The 19782-nt window shown below is 38.7% G+C and overlaps 1 protein-coding gene across 1 annotated transcript in view; it reads left to right on the top strand.

The window, feature by feature from the left end:
- LOC149413574 (hemicentin-1-like) overlaps positions 1 to 19782 on the top strand; it is a 111130-nt gene that overhangs the window by 79057 nt on the left and 12291 nt on the right. The window contains exons 38-42 of the mRNA XM_089644426.1: positions 1310 to 1443; positions 4721 to 4948; positions 5603 to 5765; positions 6834 to 6963; positions 7122 to 7225. Of these exons, the coding sequence (XP_089500552.1) occupies positions 1310 to 1443; positions 4721 to 4948; positions 5603 to 5765; positions 6834 to 6963; positions 7122 to 7225 (759 nt within the window). The remainder of the gene's footprint in view (positions 1 to 1309; positions 1444 to 4720; positions 4949 to 5602; positions 5766 to 6833; positions 6964 to 7121; positions 7226 to 19782) is intronic.

The following is a 19782-nucleotide window of genomic DNA, read 5'->3' as shown; positions in this document are numbered from 1 at the left end:
GCACTTGGCCAGTCTAACCCCACGCATCCGCAAGCTCTCTTATGCTTTTCGAAATCTAAGAAATATCCTTACCACCTCAATTCTTAAAACTGTATACTACGCTCTCTGCCAATCCCTACTAGCTTACGGCATTATAATCTGGGGTGGCTGTGCACAATCTACCATCGAACCTCCACTAAAAGCCCAACAAATGGTAATACGTGTCATTAACAAGCGACCAACAAGATACCCCTCCATTCGACTCCTCATAGAGTATAAGGTCTTAAACATACGACAACTCCACCTAAAATTTTCGCTAATAAATTTCCTGTTCAAATATAAAAACAAAACTCCCTTACAACACAACTACACCACCAGAACAATAACCAACGGTCACAAAGTACCTTCACTACATACCACGTCAGCTCAAAGACAATTTTTCTTCCTAGCTCCTAAAATCTTTAACCTTATCCCTGAAAATCTAAAAACCGTGAGTCAACCCCATTCCTTTAAAAAACAAATTACGAAATGGATCCTTACACACGGAAAACATTACAACTACAATACCCATTCATTCTACACTCTATCAATTTAATCACCTTTCAGACAAAAAATAATATATCCTTATTCCCTAACTTAGCTGTATAGTATGTACATAATTAATTAGTGTGATCTATTTACTAATAATTTCTCAAATTTTTCATCTTCTTATAATTCTCTAACTTCTCCATCCTCTTCTTGCAACCCAAACTAGCTATACATAATTTTTCTTTTTTATATTATAGTAATGTATAGATTCTATGTCCGCGAACTGTAAAATTCACCCGCAATAACACAGAGTCATCCCTAGCATGGAGGGTGAAATATCATAACAAACCACATGTACTCTCTAAATCATGTATCAATAAAATAAAAATAAAATAAAATAAAATACAACAGGCTACATACTTTCAGATTACTCAATTTTGCACCCAATTCCACCAATTTTTCACCGTTATTCATGTATAGATTGAATAACGACAGTGATATTACGCAGCCTTGCTTAACACCTTTAGTGATGTCAAACCAACCTGTAAAACCACCGTTCCCCTTAATACATTCAACGCTTCCCTCATGCAGAGAAGTTTTTATTTTTATAATAAACACGTTATCTGGTAATAATTTTGAAAAAAAAACAAGTAAGTTATTTCGAAAATGGAATCAGATGGCGCACGGTGAAAATTTTAGGTCAGTACACCCAGAGTTAAGTATCGGAGAAATGAGAATTTATCAGTGTTCTAAAATGGATAATGGACAATCCTAAATAATGAATCTGCCTAATTATTTTCAGTGAGGCCGGTATGGGGGGAATGGAGTGAGTGGAGCCCCTGCTCCGCCACCTGCGGAACTGGCCAGCGCAAGAGGTGGCGAGACTGTCGAGTAGCGGGAGTAAGTGGAGCCGGGTGCAGCGGGGGAAATCTTCAGGTGACTCCTTTTAAATTTAATACTATTTTGATTAATTTTATAGGCGTACATTGTCCAAGTACAATACGGACCAAGACATTTATTTATCTATTTGATAAACATTTTGACGAATGCTTCTTCCGTGGTATTGCACTTACACCGCTGATGTGTTTTTTTTTTTTTTACATTAGCTTCACACAGGTGGCCCTGAGGAAAATAATTTCGCTCATCATGTCATCTTTGGATATGCTGTGTGGAGGGTTTTTTTTTAAGGAGAGGAAGATTTGGTAAGGAAAAAGTTATGAGGGGTGGGTAAGAATCTGAGAGTCAGTGTGTCCAGGAGAGAGTCCTGCTGGAGAGGTAAAAAGATATCCCTCAACCAGCCTTTCCAAATCCGGCCCGCCACACAGTAGCTATGGCTTTTGGTTCTATAAAATATTGCACTTTTATGATGCCAAATATAATACAGTGTGTGGCAAGCCTACGCACGACGGAAGTGAAACTTTTAGTATTCTTCTCTCTCTCTTTTCATTTCATATTATTATTATTCAGAATGCTGTACATTATAGTTTTAAAAAGCATACATTTATTTATAGGCGTGTTGTTAACAAATGAACATTTAACTAGATTCATAATATTGACATATTTATAAGTAGCATGTGATAAAAAAAAATTAAATGTTATAAAAATATGGGATTCGAACCCGGGTCCTGCATAACGAGTGTCGAACGCTCTGCCTCTAGACCGCGAGGAGAGGTATCTCGCGCGACGAGAACCGCGTATACAACGTGTACTCCTCAATTGACTTGTCCCGCGCAATTTCGTTTTCAAACACCGCAAATGAATAATATCACATAACGTCTCGTTAACGCTTTATATAGGGTCGAATCGAAGATATATCGGCAGTGTGAAGTCATATCTGTCGTTTTTCAAAATATTTCCGTATATTTTTCCGTTTTGGAAAAGATCTATCGTGTTTTAACAGTCTCATACCCGTGTGGAGTCTGAATTTGAAAAACATTTCTAAATTTTGAAAAACTCACTTACGGCTGTGTTTTTCACTAAAAAAACTTGTCACGCACGTCTGCGAGGATAATTAGTCGCGTTATCGGCTATGATTATTAATTTTAGTGATTCAAAATAAAAATAATTAGTCAAAATACCGAGCGACTCTACCGGCTCGATTTGTAAGCTATATTTCGACCAAAATATCATATAGGTACCGACCGTTACTTCTAGCCAATTACTCGAGTGAACACCTGCCGGTCTAGAGTCTCACTAAATGGATTTAGACATTTCGGGAGACTCTCGGTTAAAATTAACAAATTTATGTAATTTTTTACTACATTATTACAAATCATGTAGATATCTTCTTATATGTATGCCTGACAAAGTCTATATGGTACTTGAAGAATTAGTTTAATAAATGCCTTTTGTGCTTTTTCTAGTAGATCTAGAGAACTATTATTTGCACTACCCCAAGACAGTAGACCATATATGTGATTAAAGATTGGGAAAGATCAAAATAAATAGATCTTAGTATTGTGCGTGGGAAGATATTTTTGATATTATTTAAAAGGTACATAATTTTTTTTAGTTTCATTGTAATGAAGTTAATGTGCTCATCCCAGAGTAAGTTTTCGTCAATTATGACTCCTAGATACTTTATTTGTCTGACATTTTCTATGATTTCGCAATGGCATGTTAAGGAGGATTGAGAGCAGTCATGTAATTTCAGAACGAAGATTGGAGGAGGTTAACCTCTTTGTGTTATGCTGTGTGCTAAGAATTTTATTTTTTTTTGTATTTAGAGTTAGTTTATTTTCATTGAGCCATTGTTTAATGGAAGCAAGACTTTTCTCAGCTCTAAGGAATGCCTTGATCAAGATAAGAAACATTAGGGGACCTAGAAAACTTCCCTGGGGCACTCCGTATCTGACTGAAAGGGTTTCGCTTTTCATATTGTTGATAATAACTTGTTGAGTTCTCTCTGACATAAAACTTTTAAGTAAGTTAAGTTAATTTCCTGTGATAACGAGTTTAATAAGTTTCTTAAATAGTATATTGTGAGATAATGTATCGAAAGCTTTACATAAGTCTAGGTATATTGAGATTACTTTGTTGTTTGAGTTAAGGTTAGAATTGATAAAGTCTGTTATTTTATTTTATTTATTTGGGAAACTAACAGATTTTTTACATTCTTAAGTAATCAACTTATAAATAACACAAATAATATTTAATGATAGGTTTTTACTTAAACATAAAATTATAATAACAAACTAAGGGTTCAGTACCCGTGGGCAAAAAATATTTACAAAAAATACAAAATATTAATATTATTGTTACTGTGGTTATAGCGTGTTGTGTATTTCTGTTATTTCTAAAGCCATGCTGGTTCTTCGAGAGTAGAAGATTGGTTTCTAGGTAATTGTAGAGCTGTTCTTTAATAGCTTTTTCCAAGATTTTTGATAAAGTATTTAGTACAGTATGTAATAGGTCTGTAGTTGTTGATATCATTTTTAGGTCCTGACTTATAAATAGGAATTACCAGTCCATTTTTTAAGCAGCTTGGAAAAATACCTTCTTTTAGGCTACGGTTTATCAAGTACGTAAGTGGATTGAGGAGTTGGTCACTTAGAGTTTTAATGGTCACAGAGTCTATGTCGTCAGTACCTGCAGATGAGCTATTTTTTAATGATTGTATTATTTTATTAGTCTTATCACGTGAGATGGTTTGGAGTTTAAATTGCCTATCTTTATTGGAATTATGAGTATCTTGTTGGATAGATGAATGTAGATTCTCAGTCACAGTTCTTGTGATGTTTTCTGCCCGTATGGCTCCAATATTTATGTAGTGTTTGTTAATGTAATTAAGAACTAGTGTAGGATTGTTGCGAAAGTGGATTTCTTATGATAATATTTTTGATATCGACCTTTCCTTAAGTATTGACCATACACTTTTAGGATCATAGTTGGATTTTATCACTTTATTTTTAAAGTGTAGCTCTTGTTTTATGTTATGTTTGCTCTTTGGTTACCACTTCATCTAGCAATCAGAAACTAGTCTTAAAGACAGCGAAGCATAATACCGTCCGTAAAGGTAACAGAAAGAAACACGGCAAACCATTTGGTGGAGCAACACGGCAAATTTGAGGGCTGATGTGATTGCTCAGATGTTAAAACAGACACCCCGATAGCGAAAGAATCCGAGTTCATGTCCCAATCATGCTTATAATTTATAATCTTTTTTCTTGTGCATTTTATAAACTTTACATATTATTTCATTGTATTTTTCTAGATTGAAAAATGCCTCGACATCCACAACTCTTGCAATAAATACATAGAGGGAATCAACGACATCTACGGGAGAAACACAAACAACAAAAGGAACAATAAGGCTTTGCTGAATATATCCGGGAAACTGAACGGTTTCAACCTGCCGTCTAAATTTGTTGAGGCAGACATATTGGAGAAAAATGGCCGAAAATACATTCAGACGGCATTGAATGATGTACTTTCTAAAAAGGTAAAGGTCATAAGTGTCATAACTAACTAATCATCACACCGTTTCTTGCGCAATTCATTTATTTATTTAAATACAAACGGCACGACATGTGCCATTAACATAAATTTAAAATTAAATAATTTATTTGCAAGTATGACAAGTATTTTAACATATTTTAAATAACACATCTGCCCTGATGATGGACACTGCAATGCTGTCCGAAACGTTGGCTAAAGAAGGAGTTAGCGCAACACGGCATAACACCCCAAAAACAAATAACAAAAATACTTTTGGCCGTGAAAATCTTAAATCATATTTAAGTATTTTAACAGTTCAACAATATTAAGGACGGGTTGTTTCGGAGAATTTGAACAATTCTAAGTTAATTCAAAGTTAATTTTCTAACAAAGTTCTGTGAAAGATTTATACAAGTTCTGTTATTATTTCAGTTTTGTGAAGCAACTAGCCTATAATGATATAATAACAGAACTTGAGTGGGACTTTCACAGAACCCAAAAATGAACATTGAAATTTGATGAATTGTTTTCAAATTCTGTGAAACAACACATCCTAAGTCAATGTTTAACCGCTCATATATACCGTGATAATATTATATTACACTACAACTGTTTATGCGTGATTTTTCTTAAGTAAGTAAAAAAAACAAATTTCCAGGATGACTATCTGCCGTTCATGAGCTTCATGATATCGCCAACAAACCTGGAGGAGAGCAAGGAGAAGAATTACCTCAGCAATCCTCTGGCCAGCAATAGGCTGAGGATGTTACCGACTTCCTATGAAGATGAGGATGATGATTCCCAAATACAATTTGCCACCGGTGAGATTCTTTCTTCAATGTAACGCAAGTCCTTACTCAATTTCCTAAGAAGCCATTTGCATAAATGAGATCATCTTCCTATAGGTTGATGACTTCTACGCTGCCTTTTTCATTATCAATGGACAACGTAAAAGTGATTTGATTATTCAACATAAACAAGGATTTTTTTAATATTATGTAATCAGGGCCGGCCCTGAACAAATGGTGCCTCGCGTTAGTAAAAACTTCAAGAGTTGTTGGGTATTATCAACGCAATATTATTAGCGCCTTGGCACGTTGGCGCCTGGAGCGGACCGTTCCAATTGCGCCAGCACATTGCCAGCCCTGTATGTAATTCCACAGAGGAAGCTTTTTGGGAAACCTTCAGTCATATCTCATCTTTGGGGATGAGATACTTATATGGAGGGTTTATTTAAGAGAAGAACTGAAGCCTGTTCTTGAAGATATCTACATTGCAAGAGGGAGAAAACACAAAAGCTTAAAAACCATTCCACAACAGAGCCGTTGACCACAAGAACGAATCAAAATAACGACCTAATTTTTGACATCTCACCCGGCTGCAAAGGTGATCAAAATAGCTAATTCTTTGAAGCACCTTTCACTGAAATACTGGTAGAACAAACACAGCATTCCCACTTCAAAAAAAAAATGAATAGTTTATGTTTTCTTGTGCCCTCTACCTACCAGAAAATAAACTTCAAAGATTCATTATAGTATTTGACAAGGCCATCTAACGATCAAATGCATAAATTTGCACATGTGAAAAATAAAAATAATACTTATAGCACAATAAGTACAATCTAAACTTTTAAGTAACTTATATCACAATAAATACAATTTTAACTTATATGTAACTTATATCACAACAAGTACAATCTTTACTTATAAGTAACTTGTATCACAATAAGTACAATATTTTTGATCCTACATATGTTCATAAAGACAATATTAGCAAATCACAAATAAAATTTGTCAAAACGTAAACTCTCCACAAGAATAAGTTGTAAGTGCAAAGAATTTTGGATTATGTGCATTTATATCAATATCCTTTTATAATGTTGATTTCAGGGGAGCAGATTCACTTCCATCACAGGAATAAGGGAGTATCAGAATCCGGAGAGATGTTGGTGGACATCATTATTGACGGAGACATTCCAGATTACAACAACAATGAAAAATCTGGAGTTCCAGCTATGCTGTGAGTGTATCTTACAGCTTTACACACTTAACTTTGAGGAGGAACTGACTGCAATACAGTGTCAAGTTGTAGTTTGATTTAGTTTATTCCGAGCCCTGAATACCAGTGAAAAGATTATTTGAAAACCTAACCTAACTTTTATAATTATTTATTTTCAGTGTTGCCGATAGTAGAGATGGTAGAAGGCCGCCTGCAAATGTTTTAACAGTAAACACATGCAGTGAAGGTTACAAATACAACGGGAAAACCAAACAGTGTCAAGGTGCCAAAAATTGTTACTTACACCAACTTGATTTTTTTTTATTTCTGCAAACTGAATATTTATTTATTTATTAACATCCTTTTTCGGGGCTTTTCCATGAGAATATTAAGAAATATACATTACTTATTGTACATAACTGAATTGCTTCATTAACCCCTCAGCAACGTAAGCAGATATATGCGTTAAAAATACGACAGCAGTCAAGTACAATAAGCGTGTTTACACGTCAACGCGTGTCTCTCCATAGAAATCGTTCTTACTCCGTTATTATTTTAGTTACATCCCTCAAACAAAAACTAAAAGGTCGATTATAGATCAAGCTACACATCACTACCAAGTTGTCTATGGAAATACAAAACAGGAATCTGCTGACAGTCGCATAATTGACACAAAATTTTTATCCGCGCAAAATGTCTGCCGGTAGCGCCGCGCGCTTCACATATTAAATTTTTATAAAATATTTTTATATGAAATGATAAAAAAATGAGGTGATAAAAGTGTTTATTACACATATATACAATAGAATAAATATTTTTGTTTACATAATCTGTGATTTTAGTACCATTTTCACCTAAAAACATGACGTGAGTCATTTTTAACCTATTTTTCATGTTTCCATTCTAAATTTAAATATTTACAAATGTTAATATTTATTTATGATACAACAATTTGAAAGCCTATTTTGTAACCTTTCTAAAACAGTTTTTACTATTCGGCTCCGTTCAGTAATGTTTCATTTATAGAGCTTTGATTGTGAGGCGGTAATAAGACAACGTTTTCGTGAAATTGACATTTCGGTTAAGACATCTTAGCTTCAAGTTCGCGAAATGTCGGAGGGGTTAACAACATTTTATATTTCTTTGATGGGCGGACATAACAGTATAACTGCATTTTTGACCATTTAACGATTTATATGAGAAAATGTGTCTTGTGTATGCCAGCATCAATGGTATTAACAGTATAGTTACACCAGTACTCAAAACATAATATGTTTTGAGTACTGGTGTAACTATACTGTTAATACCATTGATGCCGGCATACACAAGACACATTTTCTCATATAAATCGTTAAATGGTCAAAAATGCAGTTATACTGTTATGTCTGCCCATCAAAGATTTGTAAAGATAAATTGAAGATGTCCACTGACTTGGTATAATTGTTTCCCTCCATTATTCTGGGCAAAGAGGAATACATATGGTAGTTAGTCCCAAAATTTCTGCACTGAAATAAATCCTGACTTCTAGTATTACATTGTGGAATCCGAAAGCTTTTCAATTCTAGCAATACCAGACTATCAACTATATAATTTAGAATTTTATATAGAAATACCAAGTCAGTGAAAATTCTTCTTTCTGACAATTTGAGCATATTCATATAATTTAACAGAGTGTTGTAATTCAACATAATTGCTGGAATACCACAGACATAGGAATTAATAGACGAGAAGATAATGGCGAGGGGTAAAATCAACTGTTGAAGAACGAAGGGAGTGAAGCTGACTGTGATTCGTCAATAAATCAATCTGACAGTAAATAGGCATCTCGCATTATAATATCACCATTTACTTCTTAAAAGTAAAATCTGCTTTTGAATGAATAGACATTTTTACATGGGAGCGCAAATTACTCGCCACGTTATGAACAAATTTGCAAAGTCCAAATTCGGCAAAAAAATTCGGTTCTATTTTCAGAGTCGAATATTTCGTTTAAGTATTTTGCTCGGGCCAGTTATTGTTGCATAGTATTTGGTTCTGTTGTTTCCCACCCGCGTTCCGCACCTTTTACCTACATGAGTCAGCTGTTAAAGTATCGCGCCGCCCGCAAGTACAACCGCTTTCCGCATAACCTATCTTGAGTTATTAAAACCACCGCGCCGCGCTGTAAACGGCAAATGTCATACTGCAAAATATCGCCGTGAAATAGTGCATAAAAATAGCAATCTATAACGCATTGAACCATTTCGCAAAATCCAATATCACTATTCCCTTTCCTTGACCTCCTCCAATACTAACAATTACCTTACCGGTGATTAAAGCAGAGCAAAGTGGAAAGGTGCCGACAGCTTGGAGATATTGGTAAGTCGATCAAACAATATCACAAAATACCGCAATTACAGTCCATTCACGCCGCAACATTTGGTCCTATTCGAGCCGCATTATTTAAATTGAGAATTACATTTTGGTAATTCTAGAACCATTTGTTCCTATTCAATCGCAAATCGCATTCATTTTGTGTAAGAATTCAGTTAGCAATACTCACCCGCTATTTGAAATTACATGCCTAGGTATAGGTACTCTTTGATATTTTGGGTAATTAAATTATTTATCGATGTTGTTGTAGCAAATTTATTCGGTGCAAATCGCAAAGACATTCCAGCGTAATATATTCGTCTATGTATCAATGCCAACCTAAGTACGTACGTAAACATCGCTTGAGTTTATGGCACAATATATTTAATTATTTGGAAAATAACTTCTCCACTATAATTCGTCAGTACAAATTGTCGCCCAGTACACTTGTGTTTCTTGCGCATTATTTTATAAATAATTAAACTTTTAGTTTGCAAATAATTCTAAAAATGGAAGACAAACTAAAAAGACAATTAGTTTTACTAAAAGGTAAAAGAGATATTATTCTAAAAAGGGTTCAAAATTTAGTTTTGCTTGCAAATAATTTGCCAATTAATTTCGAAGCGTCACGCTCAGGTGAAGCATTTATGTCTGAATCTGAAAGTATTTTAGAAATTAAAAATAAATTTGAATTAATTATTGATCAAATTAACGAGAATACTCTTACGTCAGACCCGAATTCTGAACCAGATTATTCAAGCTGGGAACAGTTTGAAGAATTATACACACGTATTATTCGCGCACGAAATAATTTAAAACCAAATTTAGCTACAAAACCGCAAACATCTACATCTGCGTGTGCTGCTACGAGTAATAATAATAATTTTATTAAGTTACCCGCTATAGAATTACCTACGTTTGATGGACGGATGGAAAATTGGCACCTATTTTATGAAACATTCAAAACAAATGTTCATTTAAATTCACAACTATCTGATTCGCAACGCGTACAATATTTAATTGGAAAATTAACTGGAACCGCGAAAAATGTTACGTCAGGTTTAGTGCCAACTGGAGACACATATAAAATAATCTGGGATACGCTAGTCAATAAATATCAAGATAAGCGATCTCTTGCCACTTATTACCTGAATAACATATTTCATTCAAAAACCGTAGCTCACAACGCAAACAATCTGACAGTTTTTATAGAAAAATATTCAGCATCTATCGCCGCACTAAAACAATTGGGAATAGAAGACCTTTCGGATTTTATATTACTACAATGCGCTTTGCAGAAGTTAGAGTCGCAAACTGCACAAGCATTTGAGCTCTCAGTTCGAGAAATTGAGATTCCCACCTGCAAGCAATTGATGTCGTTTGTGCAAGATCAGGTCAAAATTCTGCAACGAACTTCAACAACTCGTGGACCTAACACCGCCAACACACATTCAACCAGTTCCGGTGGAACTGGTCGCACAGCTCAACTCCGCACACATCATACTTACACGAGTACGCAATCAAAATGCCTTTATTGTCAAAATGAGAACCACACGCAACTGTACACTTGTACACAATTTTTAAAATTATCACCAAAGGAAAGGTTTTCCTTCGCAAAGGAAAAATCTTTGTGTTTTAATTGCTTGAGCCCGCAACATACATCTACAAAATGTAAATCAAAAGGCACTTGTCATAAGTGTCATGGCAAGCACCATACTTTTCTTCATTTTGATAAACCCAGTCAAGCAAACGCCTCCACATCCAATGGAGAAACTCAACCTAACGATGCAGAACCGCCGATATGTACTATGTCAGCAACCACGCGACAAGGGGCAACCACTGAAGTTCTTGCTACCGCCAAAGTTCACACTGTTGATCGAAACGGTGAAGAGAATACCGTCCGCTGTCTTCTAGACCCAGGCTCACAAAAACATTATATAACTTCACAATGTTGTAAAAAATTAGGCCTGGCAGTCAGTTCAGGAACGCGCTTCGCAGTCCAGGGTTTAGGTGGCAAAACGCAATCAATAAGAGGAAGTGTCACATTGACAATTCAATCTAGGATTGATCCCTACTTCAAATACTCCATAACCGCTCTAGTTTTAGAAAAAATTACCGCTCATTTACCTACTTGCAAGGTGGACTTGACGTCATATAAATTTATAAATGTTCCGCTGGCAGACGACACCTGGGCAATGCCAGGCCCAATAGATTTGCTAATTGGCGTCAGTCTGTTCTCTCAACTGTTGCTACCAAATAAGATAATCACCCCCGGTTTTCCAGTCGCGATTCAAACCACATTAGGTTATGTTTTTATGGGTGACGCCCCAGTAAATTCTCAACCAAACACCGCATTAACTTTCTGCGCTACGCACGAAATTGAGAACTTAATGCAAAAATTCTGGGAAATCGAAGATATTGGTTCGGAACCAGTTCACAGCCTCGAAGAAAAAGAAGCTGAAGACATTTTTAAAGGCACCACAACTCGCCTCGAGGACGGTTCTTATGAAGTGGCTTTGCCATTCAAAAGCAACCCTTGTGACTTAGGTGATTCATTGCAAGCTGCGCAAAATCGGTTTTATGCACTAGAAAGAAAATTTAATCATCTGCCAGAACTAAAACCGCTTTATGATGAAGTGATAAGAGAACATATTCATAAAGGTCTTAAAATTGCTACGATCATTCCAATATATAAAAACGGTCCCAAAAATGATGTATCAAACTATCGACCAATTAGTATTTTAACTACACTATCAAAAATATTAGAAAAAGTTATAAAAAAACAAATGCTTACATTTTTGGATTCTAATAAAATATTATCATCTACGCAGTATGGTTTTAGGGAAAACCTGGGTACTGGTGACGCTATAGCTAATGTAACAAATACAATTATTAGAAAATTGGATGAAGGCAAAAAATGCCTAGCAGTTTTCATTGATCTTCAAAAAGCATTCGATACCATTGACCATGAAATACTGTATTTAAAACTAAAAAAAAATGGAATAACCGAAACAACCCTAAACCTACTTAGAAGTTACTTAACGGGAAGAGAACAATTTGTACAAATTGGTAAAAGAAGGAGCAAAACTCTACCAATTAAGTACGGTGTCCCCCAGGGAAGCGTATTAGGACCTATACTATTTCTAATTTACATAAATGACCTTATGAATCTTCCCATCAAAGGAAACATAATGAGCTTTGCAGATGACACTGTAATTTTATTCCATGAACAAGATTGGACAAGCACATATAAGGAGGCTGAACATGGCCTAACTGTTCTTCAAAACTGGCTTAAAGCAAACTCCCTTACATTAAATGTGAATAAAACCAAATATTTAATTTTCTCCAAAAACAAAAGAGGACAACCAATGAATGAGCATATACTCAAACTACATGAATGTCAAAAAAAATTTCCTCAATGTTCCTGCTCGATTATAACTCAAACCAAAAGCATAAAATATCTTGGTATTGAAATTGACGATAAACTACACTGGGATTCACACATTGATCGAACTTCAAAAAAGTTAACTAAACTCATCTACTTCTTCAAAAAATTACGGAACATTTTGTCAGCTAGGGATTTAAAGAGAGTTTACTATGCTTTATGCCACTCCAAATTGGAATATGGAATAATAGGATGGGGCTCAGCAGTATCAAAACATATAAAACAGCTGAAGGTAACTCAGAATTGCATCATAAAGACCATACATTTTTAATTTGGTAGGCGGGAATGGGTACCGCCGCCCTGGGAACCATTTATTGGATGACCAACACCTCTGCCACAGGTCACCCCAAGTGGTTCGCTACGTTTGGTGACTTAGCAGGGGTGCCCGGGTTCATGGGTTAAGGTTTGCCCGGGTCTTGGTGGCGGGTGCGTCGGCCCACCTTCTGCGTGGCGGGCCGGTTGGGAGATGCTGGTTGAGGGAGACCCTTTACAACCGGTTACCGCTGTCCGGGCCGCTCGATAGTACAGGGGCCCGACCCTCAGGCTCACGACTAAGGGTGGGCTGCCCCATCAGCGAGTGAAAAAACCCCGCCACTGCTGTTGTGCCGGTTCGTGACCGGAGGGGACCCAGCAGCAGCGTTTGGGGCGCATTGGATGCCCTCTCCAGCCGGACTCTCCCAGCCTATCGCCTAGCACCGCAGTGGGTGGGCTGGAACCAAACGCTCATCACTCCTGGACAGCCTGAACCCCATATTCCTACCCACCCCTCATACCTTTCCATTCCAGACCTTCTTTTCACTTCATACCCTTAAAAACAAAAAAAAAAAAAAAAAAAAAAAAAAAAAAAAAAATTAAAATCATGAATATACATAAAAACAAACTTAACATCTTTACAGCGGCGAGTAGCAGGCGTCCCCGGTGCGGGCCAAAACTGTTGGTAAATTTTGCCAACATTCGCGGCCTGCACACAAATTTAAATTCCGTCCATCACCATCTTTTGTCCCAACCTTCTTTTCCTATCCGAAACTCAGATAGCCGAGCCGCCAGACTCCTCCTATCTGGGCTGCCCGGGCTTTACCCTCGCAAGCAAATTCCGACTGAAAGGAGGAGTCTGCCTCTATAGTCGAGCTGACGTCAACTGTGTGCGACTATTGAGTCTGGAAAACTCCAGATTCGACGTAATGTGGGTGCGCGTCAATCTTGCCAGTACGGCAAGATTCTACGCATGTCTATACCGCTCACCGAACCATAGCGAATCAGACACTTCCGAGCTCTTCAAACATTTGAGCGATACTATTGATGATCTCTTGCCCCGCTACCCTTCGGCCGAGTTTGTTGTTCTGGGGGACTTCAACGTTCATAACGAACCATGGTTGAAGTTCTCAGGCCCAACGGACTCGGCTGGCCGACAGGCGGAATCCTTTGCCATTTGCTACGGATTAGAGCAATTGGTTCAGGAGCCTACAAGGGTTCCTGATGTCCAGACTCACCGCTCCAATCTGTTAGACCTATTCTTAACTACTGTGCCACACGGTTATAAGATTGACGTCACAGCGCCTCTGGGATCATCTGACCACTGCCTAGTGACGACATCAATCCCCGTTAGCCTCAGACCAACCAATGAGAGGCTGAGGAGAAAAGTGTGGCACTATAGGTCAGCAGATTGGTTCGGTATGCGGGCCCATTTCAATGCTTTTCCGTGGTCAGCTGTTTGTTTTCGGACTTCGGACCCTTCAAGATGTGCCCAGGAGATTGGTGAAGTCATCAATTCGGCGATGGATGGCTTCATACAATCGACTACTAAAGAAACTGGTGTGGGCTCAAAGCCGTGGTTCAGTCGACAATGCTCCGAAGCAGTTCGACGAAAAAACGCGGCTTACCGAGCCTACAACACATCTCGAACGCCCGAAAGCAGATCAGCATACAACAAATCGGCAAAGGAATGCAAGAGAATCATCAATAGGTCAAAATTCGAACACGACCTGCAGATCAGCAAAAAGCTGGCTGCCTGCCCGCATGGCAGCAGAGCATTCTGGTCGCTTGCGGGCTCAATAGGTCGAAATTTTTGCAAACCCAGTTTGCCACCTCTTACCAGACCTGACGGCTCACTAGCAAACACCGCCACCGAAAAGGCAAACCTTTTAGGGAAAATGTTTGCGGAAAACTCGACCCTCGACGACGGGGGTGCTGTTCCGCCGTCGGTTCCTCACTGCGGCTTCTATATGAAAAAGCTGAGGATCCGGCATCGGGATGTACTCCACGTCATACGGGGGCTCGATGTTAACAAAGCTAGTGGACCTGATGGAATACCTGCCCTGGTATTGCAGAGGTGTGCTGCGGAAATAGTTCCAGTTTTGACAAAGCTCTTCAAAATGTCCCTGAAGTGTGGCACTGTGCCCTCTGGTTGGAAAAAAGCGGTAATTCACCCTATTCCCAAGAAAGGTGACCGCTTCAACCCGGCCAACTACCGCCCCATAGCGATCACATCAGTTCTGTCCAAAGTGATGGAACGTGTGATCAACGACAAACTGCTCACATACCTCGAGAAGAACAAAATTATCAACGACCGTCAATACGGATTCCGGCGGAACCGCTCGTGCGGTGATCTTCTCGCGTATGTGACGCATGTTTGGGGGCGGTGCCTGGAACGTCACGGTGAGACCCAAACGGTCGCACTAGACATATCCAAGGCCTTTGACCGGGTCTGGCACCGAGGACTTGTCAACAAATTGCATTCTTACGGACTTCCCGCATCCCTGTGTACGTGGATTGCTGACTTTTTAAGGGATAGGTCGATTCAGGCGGTTGCTGACGGTTTCACCTCTTCCTCGCACTCCATAAATGCTGGCGTCCCACAGGGATCGGTTCTGTCTCCAACTTTGTTTTTGTTGCACATCAATGACCTTTTGACATGTGCACCGATTCATTGTTACGCGGATGACAGTACAGTTCATGATAGCTTTTTGTTTGACAAGCCCCCAAAGGGCACACAAACTCCAACGGCTCGGAGGGCTTTGAAGCAGAGAATGGACGGTTATCTCGAGAGTATTTCCTCCTGGGGTAAAAATAATCTCGTCGAATTTAATGTTTCAAAGACCCAATCCTGTCTGATTACGTCTAAAAGGGATCCAAATGATAATCTAGTCTCCTTCAACGGAAGCAATCTTCCGAACAGGCCTTCCATTGATATGCTTGGTGTAACTATAAGTGACCAGCTCAGGTACGGGGGCTCCATCGAAGCTAGAGTAAAGTTGGCCTCTCATAAGCTGGGCGTACTGTACAGGGCCCGCAGATACTTTAATAGTACACAACTGCTCACCCTGTACAAATCGCAAGTGCGCCCTACTGTCGAATTTGGCAGCCATCTCTGGTCTGGAGCCCCAAAATACCTGAAAAAAACCCTTGACTCTGTGCAGAAACGGGCGGTCCGTTTGATAGATTCCCCAATCTTAACAAACGGACTGCAATCTTTAGAGCACAGGCGTCAGGTAGGTATGCTGTCCTTGTTCTATCGGTATTACAATGGAAGATGCTCTGAAGAACTAGCGTCATTGATCCCTTCGGCACCGGTGCGTAGTCGGGATACACGCCAAACGCGCGCCCAACATTTGTACACAGTTGACACTTGTCACATGAGAACGGGTCGCTTCTACGATTCGTTCTTAAGTTCAACAGCTCGGCTGTGGAACGAACTGCCGGCCTCTGTGTTTCCTCCCTCCTACAACATGGGACTCTTCAAGACCCATGTTCACTCCTTCCTCTCCACAAAAAGACCCTCCACACAGCATCCCCAAAGATGACATAGGCCCTGAGGGAAATTATTTTCTTCAGGGCCTCCTGTGTGGAGTAAATATAAAAAAAAAAATAAAAAAAAAATACTAAAGGTTCCCATAAGGACATCAACAACAGAAATTTTTAAACAATTTGACGTTCCAAGCATACAGAAAATCTATGCCAAAAACATTTTGGTACAACACCTCAAAAATAATTCTCAGGAAAACACCTCACATACTCATAATACCAGAGCCAAACAAACAGAGATACTAACTATACCAAAGTGTAACTCTACCTTTGGACAAAGAAGCTCTGAATTTTTAGCAGTAAAGGTATATAACAAACTCCCACTTAGTATCAAACTAATCAAAACAAAAAACAACTGCATTAAGAACATTAAATCTTGGCTTAAGGAATTACCGGAAAAAGAACTTACTAGCATATTTAAAACATCGTCGTAGAAGTTTCTGGAAACCCGTACCCAATAGAAGTCGCTGAAAAATTATTCAAAACCTAGTCCCCCTCAGCACAGGATCTCCTAGTGAGGAGGACTATAAAAATCTATATCAATTAATCATATAAATATATATAATTCTTATAAAAATGTTTAAAAAAATGTAATATAGTAACTAAATAAAAAAAAAAAAAAAAAAAAAAAAAAGGTTATCTGTCCCAGGTGGAAGCCTTACCGTCAGAAAACGCATACTACATCCCGCATCACGCAGTTAGGCGTGAAGATAAAATGACAACAAAGGTGAGAGTGGCTCTGGACGCAAGCGCAAAGACAAAAACTGGTTTATCTTTGAACGATATTTTACACACGGGACCAAGCCTACAGAATGATTTATTTTGCATTCTTCTGAATTTACGCCTTTTTCCTATCGCAATATCCGCAGACGTTCGTCAAATGTATTTATGTATAAATGTTCGCAAAGAAGATCGTCGTTATCAACGAATTTTATATAGATTCGATCCGCAAAAGCCGCTTCAGGCTTACCAATACAATCGCGTAACATTCGGTCTTAAATGTAGTCCGTTCTTAGCCCTTCGAGCAATCAAACAATTAATGTTAGATGAAGGCGCCCGCTTCCCTCTTGCAAGGGATATTATTAATAGAGATGTTTATGTAGACGACATCGCTAGCTCTGCTTTAAATGAGCAAGAAGCTATCCGCGCGGCTGAAGAGTTGATTGAGCTCTTCCAGTCAGGAGGTTTTCAACTCGCTAAGTGGGCATCCAATTCCAGCACAGTTTTAGAAAACGTTCCATTGGAACTTCGCCTGTCGCAAAGTGTAACTTTCGATAATGATGCATCGCTAAAAATCCTTGGGCTACGATGGCATCCTTCGGATGACATTTTCGCATTTGAAGTTACTCCAGTCAATCGAACTTGTACGAAACGCAATATTTTATCATCTGTCGCTAGACTCTTTGACGTGATGGGTCTGGTAGCACCTATAATTGTACAAGCCAAGCTTCTAATAAAGGAGCTGTGGAATTTAAAAATCGATTGGGACGAAATCCCACCCGCAAGGATATCACAACAGTGGCAGCAGTTCAACGCGGAATTGCCGTCAATATCGTCGATTCGTATTCCACGTCATATAGGAGTCACGGAAGGATGCACGTTAATACTTGTTGGATTTGCGGATGCCAGCGAAAAGGCATATGGAGGAGTGGTATACGCTCATGTGACCACTCCTGATAACCGAATTAAGGTTCAATTAGTTTGCGCAAAATCAAAGGTAGCGCCGCTAAAAATCGTCTCCTTAGCACGCCTAGAATTATGCGCTGCATTATTGTTATCGCACCTGTTAAAAAAGGTAATTGATAATTACTCCGCAAGGTTTACTATTCATTCAACATTTGCCTTTTCTGATTCGACTGTAACTTTAAGTTGGATTCATTCATCACCTCACCGCTGGCAAACCTTTGTTGCCAATCGTGTAGCAAAAATACACGAAAATTTAAACAGTAGTCATTTTTATCATGTCGCAGGTGCTGATAACCCTAGCGACTGCCTGTCAAGAGGTATGCTACCATCGCAATTGATAGCAAACGAAATTTGGTGGAATGGTCCAAAATGGCTTTGCCAGCCGCATTTCGAGTGGCCTATTTCACCATTTAAGCACGCAAATTCAGAACAGTTACCGGAATTGAAACCCAATCAGTATGAACAGCCAACTACTTTTGGCTTGTGCTCTCGTGTAGCTGATCCACCCGAAATGAAACCTAAAACCGATAATCGCCTCAAGACAATCGTGTCACCTTTATTATGCACATTGGCTTCTCGCATTCATTCGTGGTCGAAATTGATTCGAATTGTCATTTACGTGTTTCGCTTCATTAGGAAATTGCCGCGTAAATTTGAGTTAAGCCATATTGACATTGCAGAAATCGCTATTATAAAGGCAGTTCAGCAAGTACATTTTTCCGATGATATGAAGTCAGTGAACGACGGCAAGAAAGTACGGCAAGTTCTTGCTAAATTAAATCCATTTATTCAGGACGGTCTCCTAAGAGTAGGAGGCAGATTGAGAAACGCCGAACTCGAATTTGATAGTCGTCATCCTATTTTATTACCCGCTCATGATCATATAGTTGATTTAATAGTAGATTATTACCACACTAAGAACTTGCATACGGGACCCACCTTACTTATGTCTCTGTTGAGGCAAAGGTTTTGGATACTTTCTTCGCGCAATTTGATTCGGAAACGCGTGCATCAGTGCAATACATGCTTTAAAGTCAATCCCAAACCGCAATTCCCAATAATGGGAGATTTACCCGCTTGCCGCGTCCGCGAAGCTAAGGCCTTTCTGCACACGGGGGTCGACTACGCTGGGCCGCTTCAAATAATCCCGCATAGACGTCGGGGTGTTAGAAGCCAAAAGGCATACATTTGCTTATTTATCTGTCTGGTGACTCGCGCGGTTCACATTGAACTCGCTTCAGACCTCTCGACCGAAGTCTTTCTCAACGCGTTCAAACGTTTTCTATCCCGTCGAGGGCCTGTAAATGTTATGTATTCTGATAATGGGACAAATTTCGTAGGAGCTAAATCGCATTTGAAGGCTTTATTCGAACTTTTAGAGTCACCGGACTACAAGAAAGAATTCTCAGAAAATTTGTTGGAAAACCGTATCGAGTGGAAGATGAATCCTCCACAAGCACCCCACTTCGGTGGGATCTGGGAGAGTAACATTAAGTGCATTAAATGTTACTTAAATAAAGTTGTGGGTACATCTCTTCTCACATACGAAGAGATGC

Source organism: Hesperophylax consimilis, chromosome 21 (assembly GCF_061612785.1).
Source record: "Hesperophylax consimilis isolate HC1 chromosome 21, BYU_Hcon_1.0, whole genome shotgun sequence".
NCBI lineage: Eukaryota > Metazoa > Arthropoda > Insecta > Trichoptera > Limnephilidae > Hesperophylax > Hesperophylax consimilis.
Note: the sequence above shows the minus strand (reverse complement) of the source record. Positions and strands in the feature narration are given on the sequence as shown.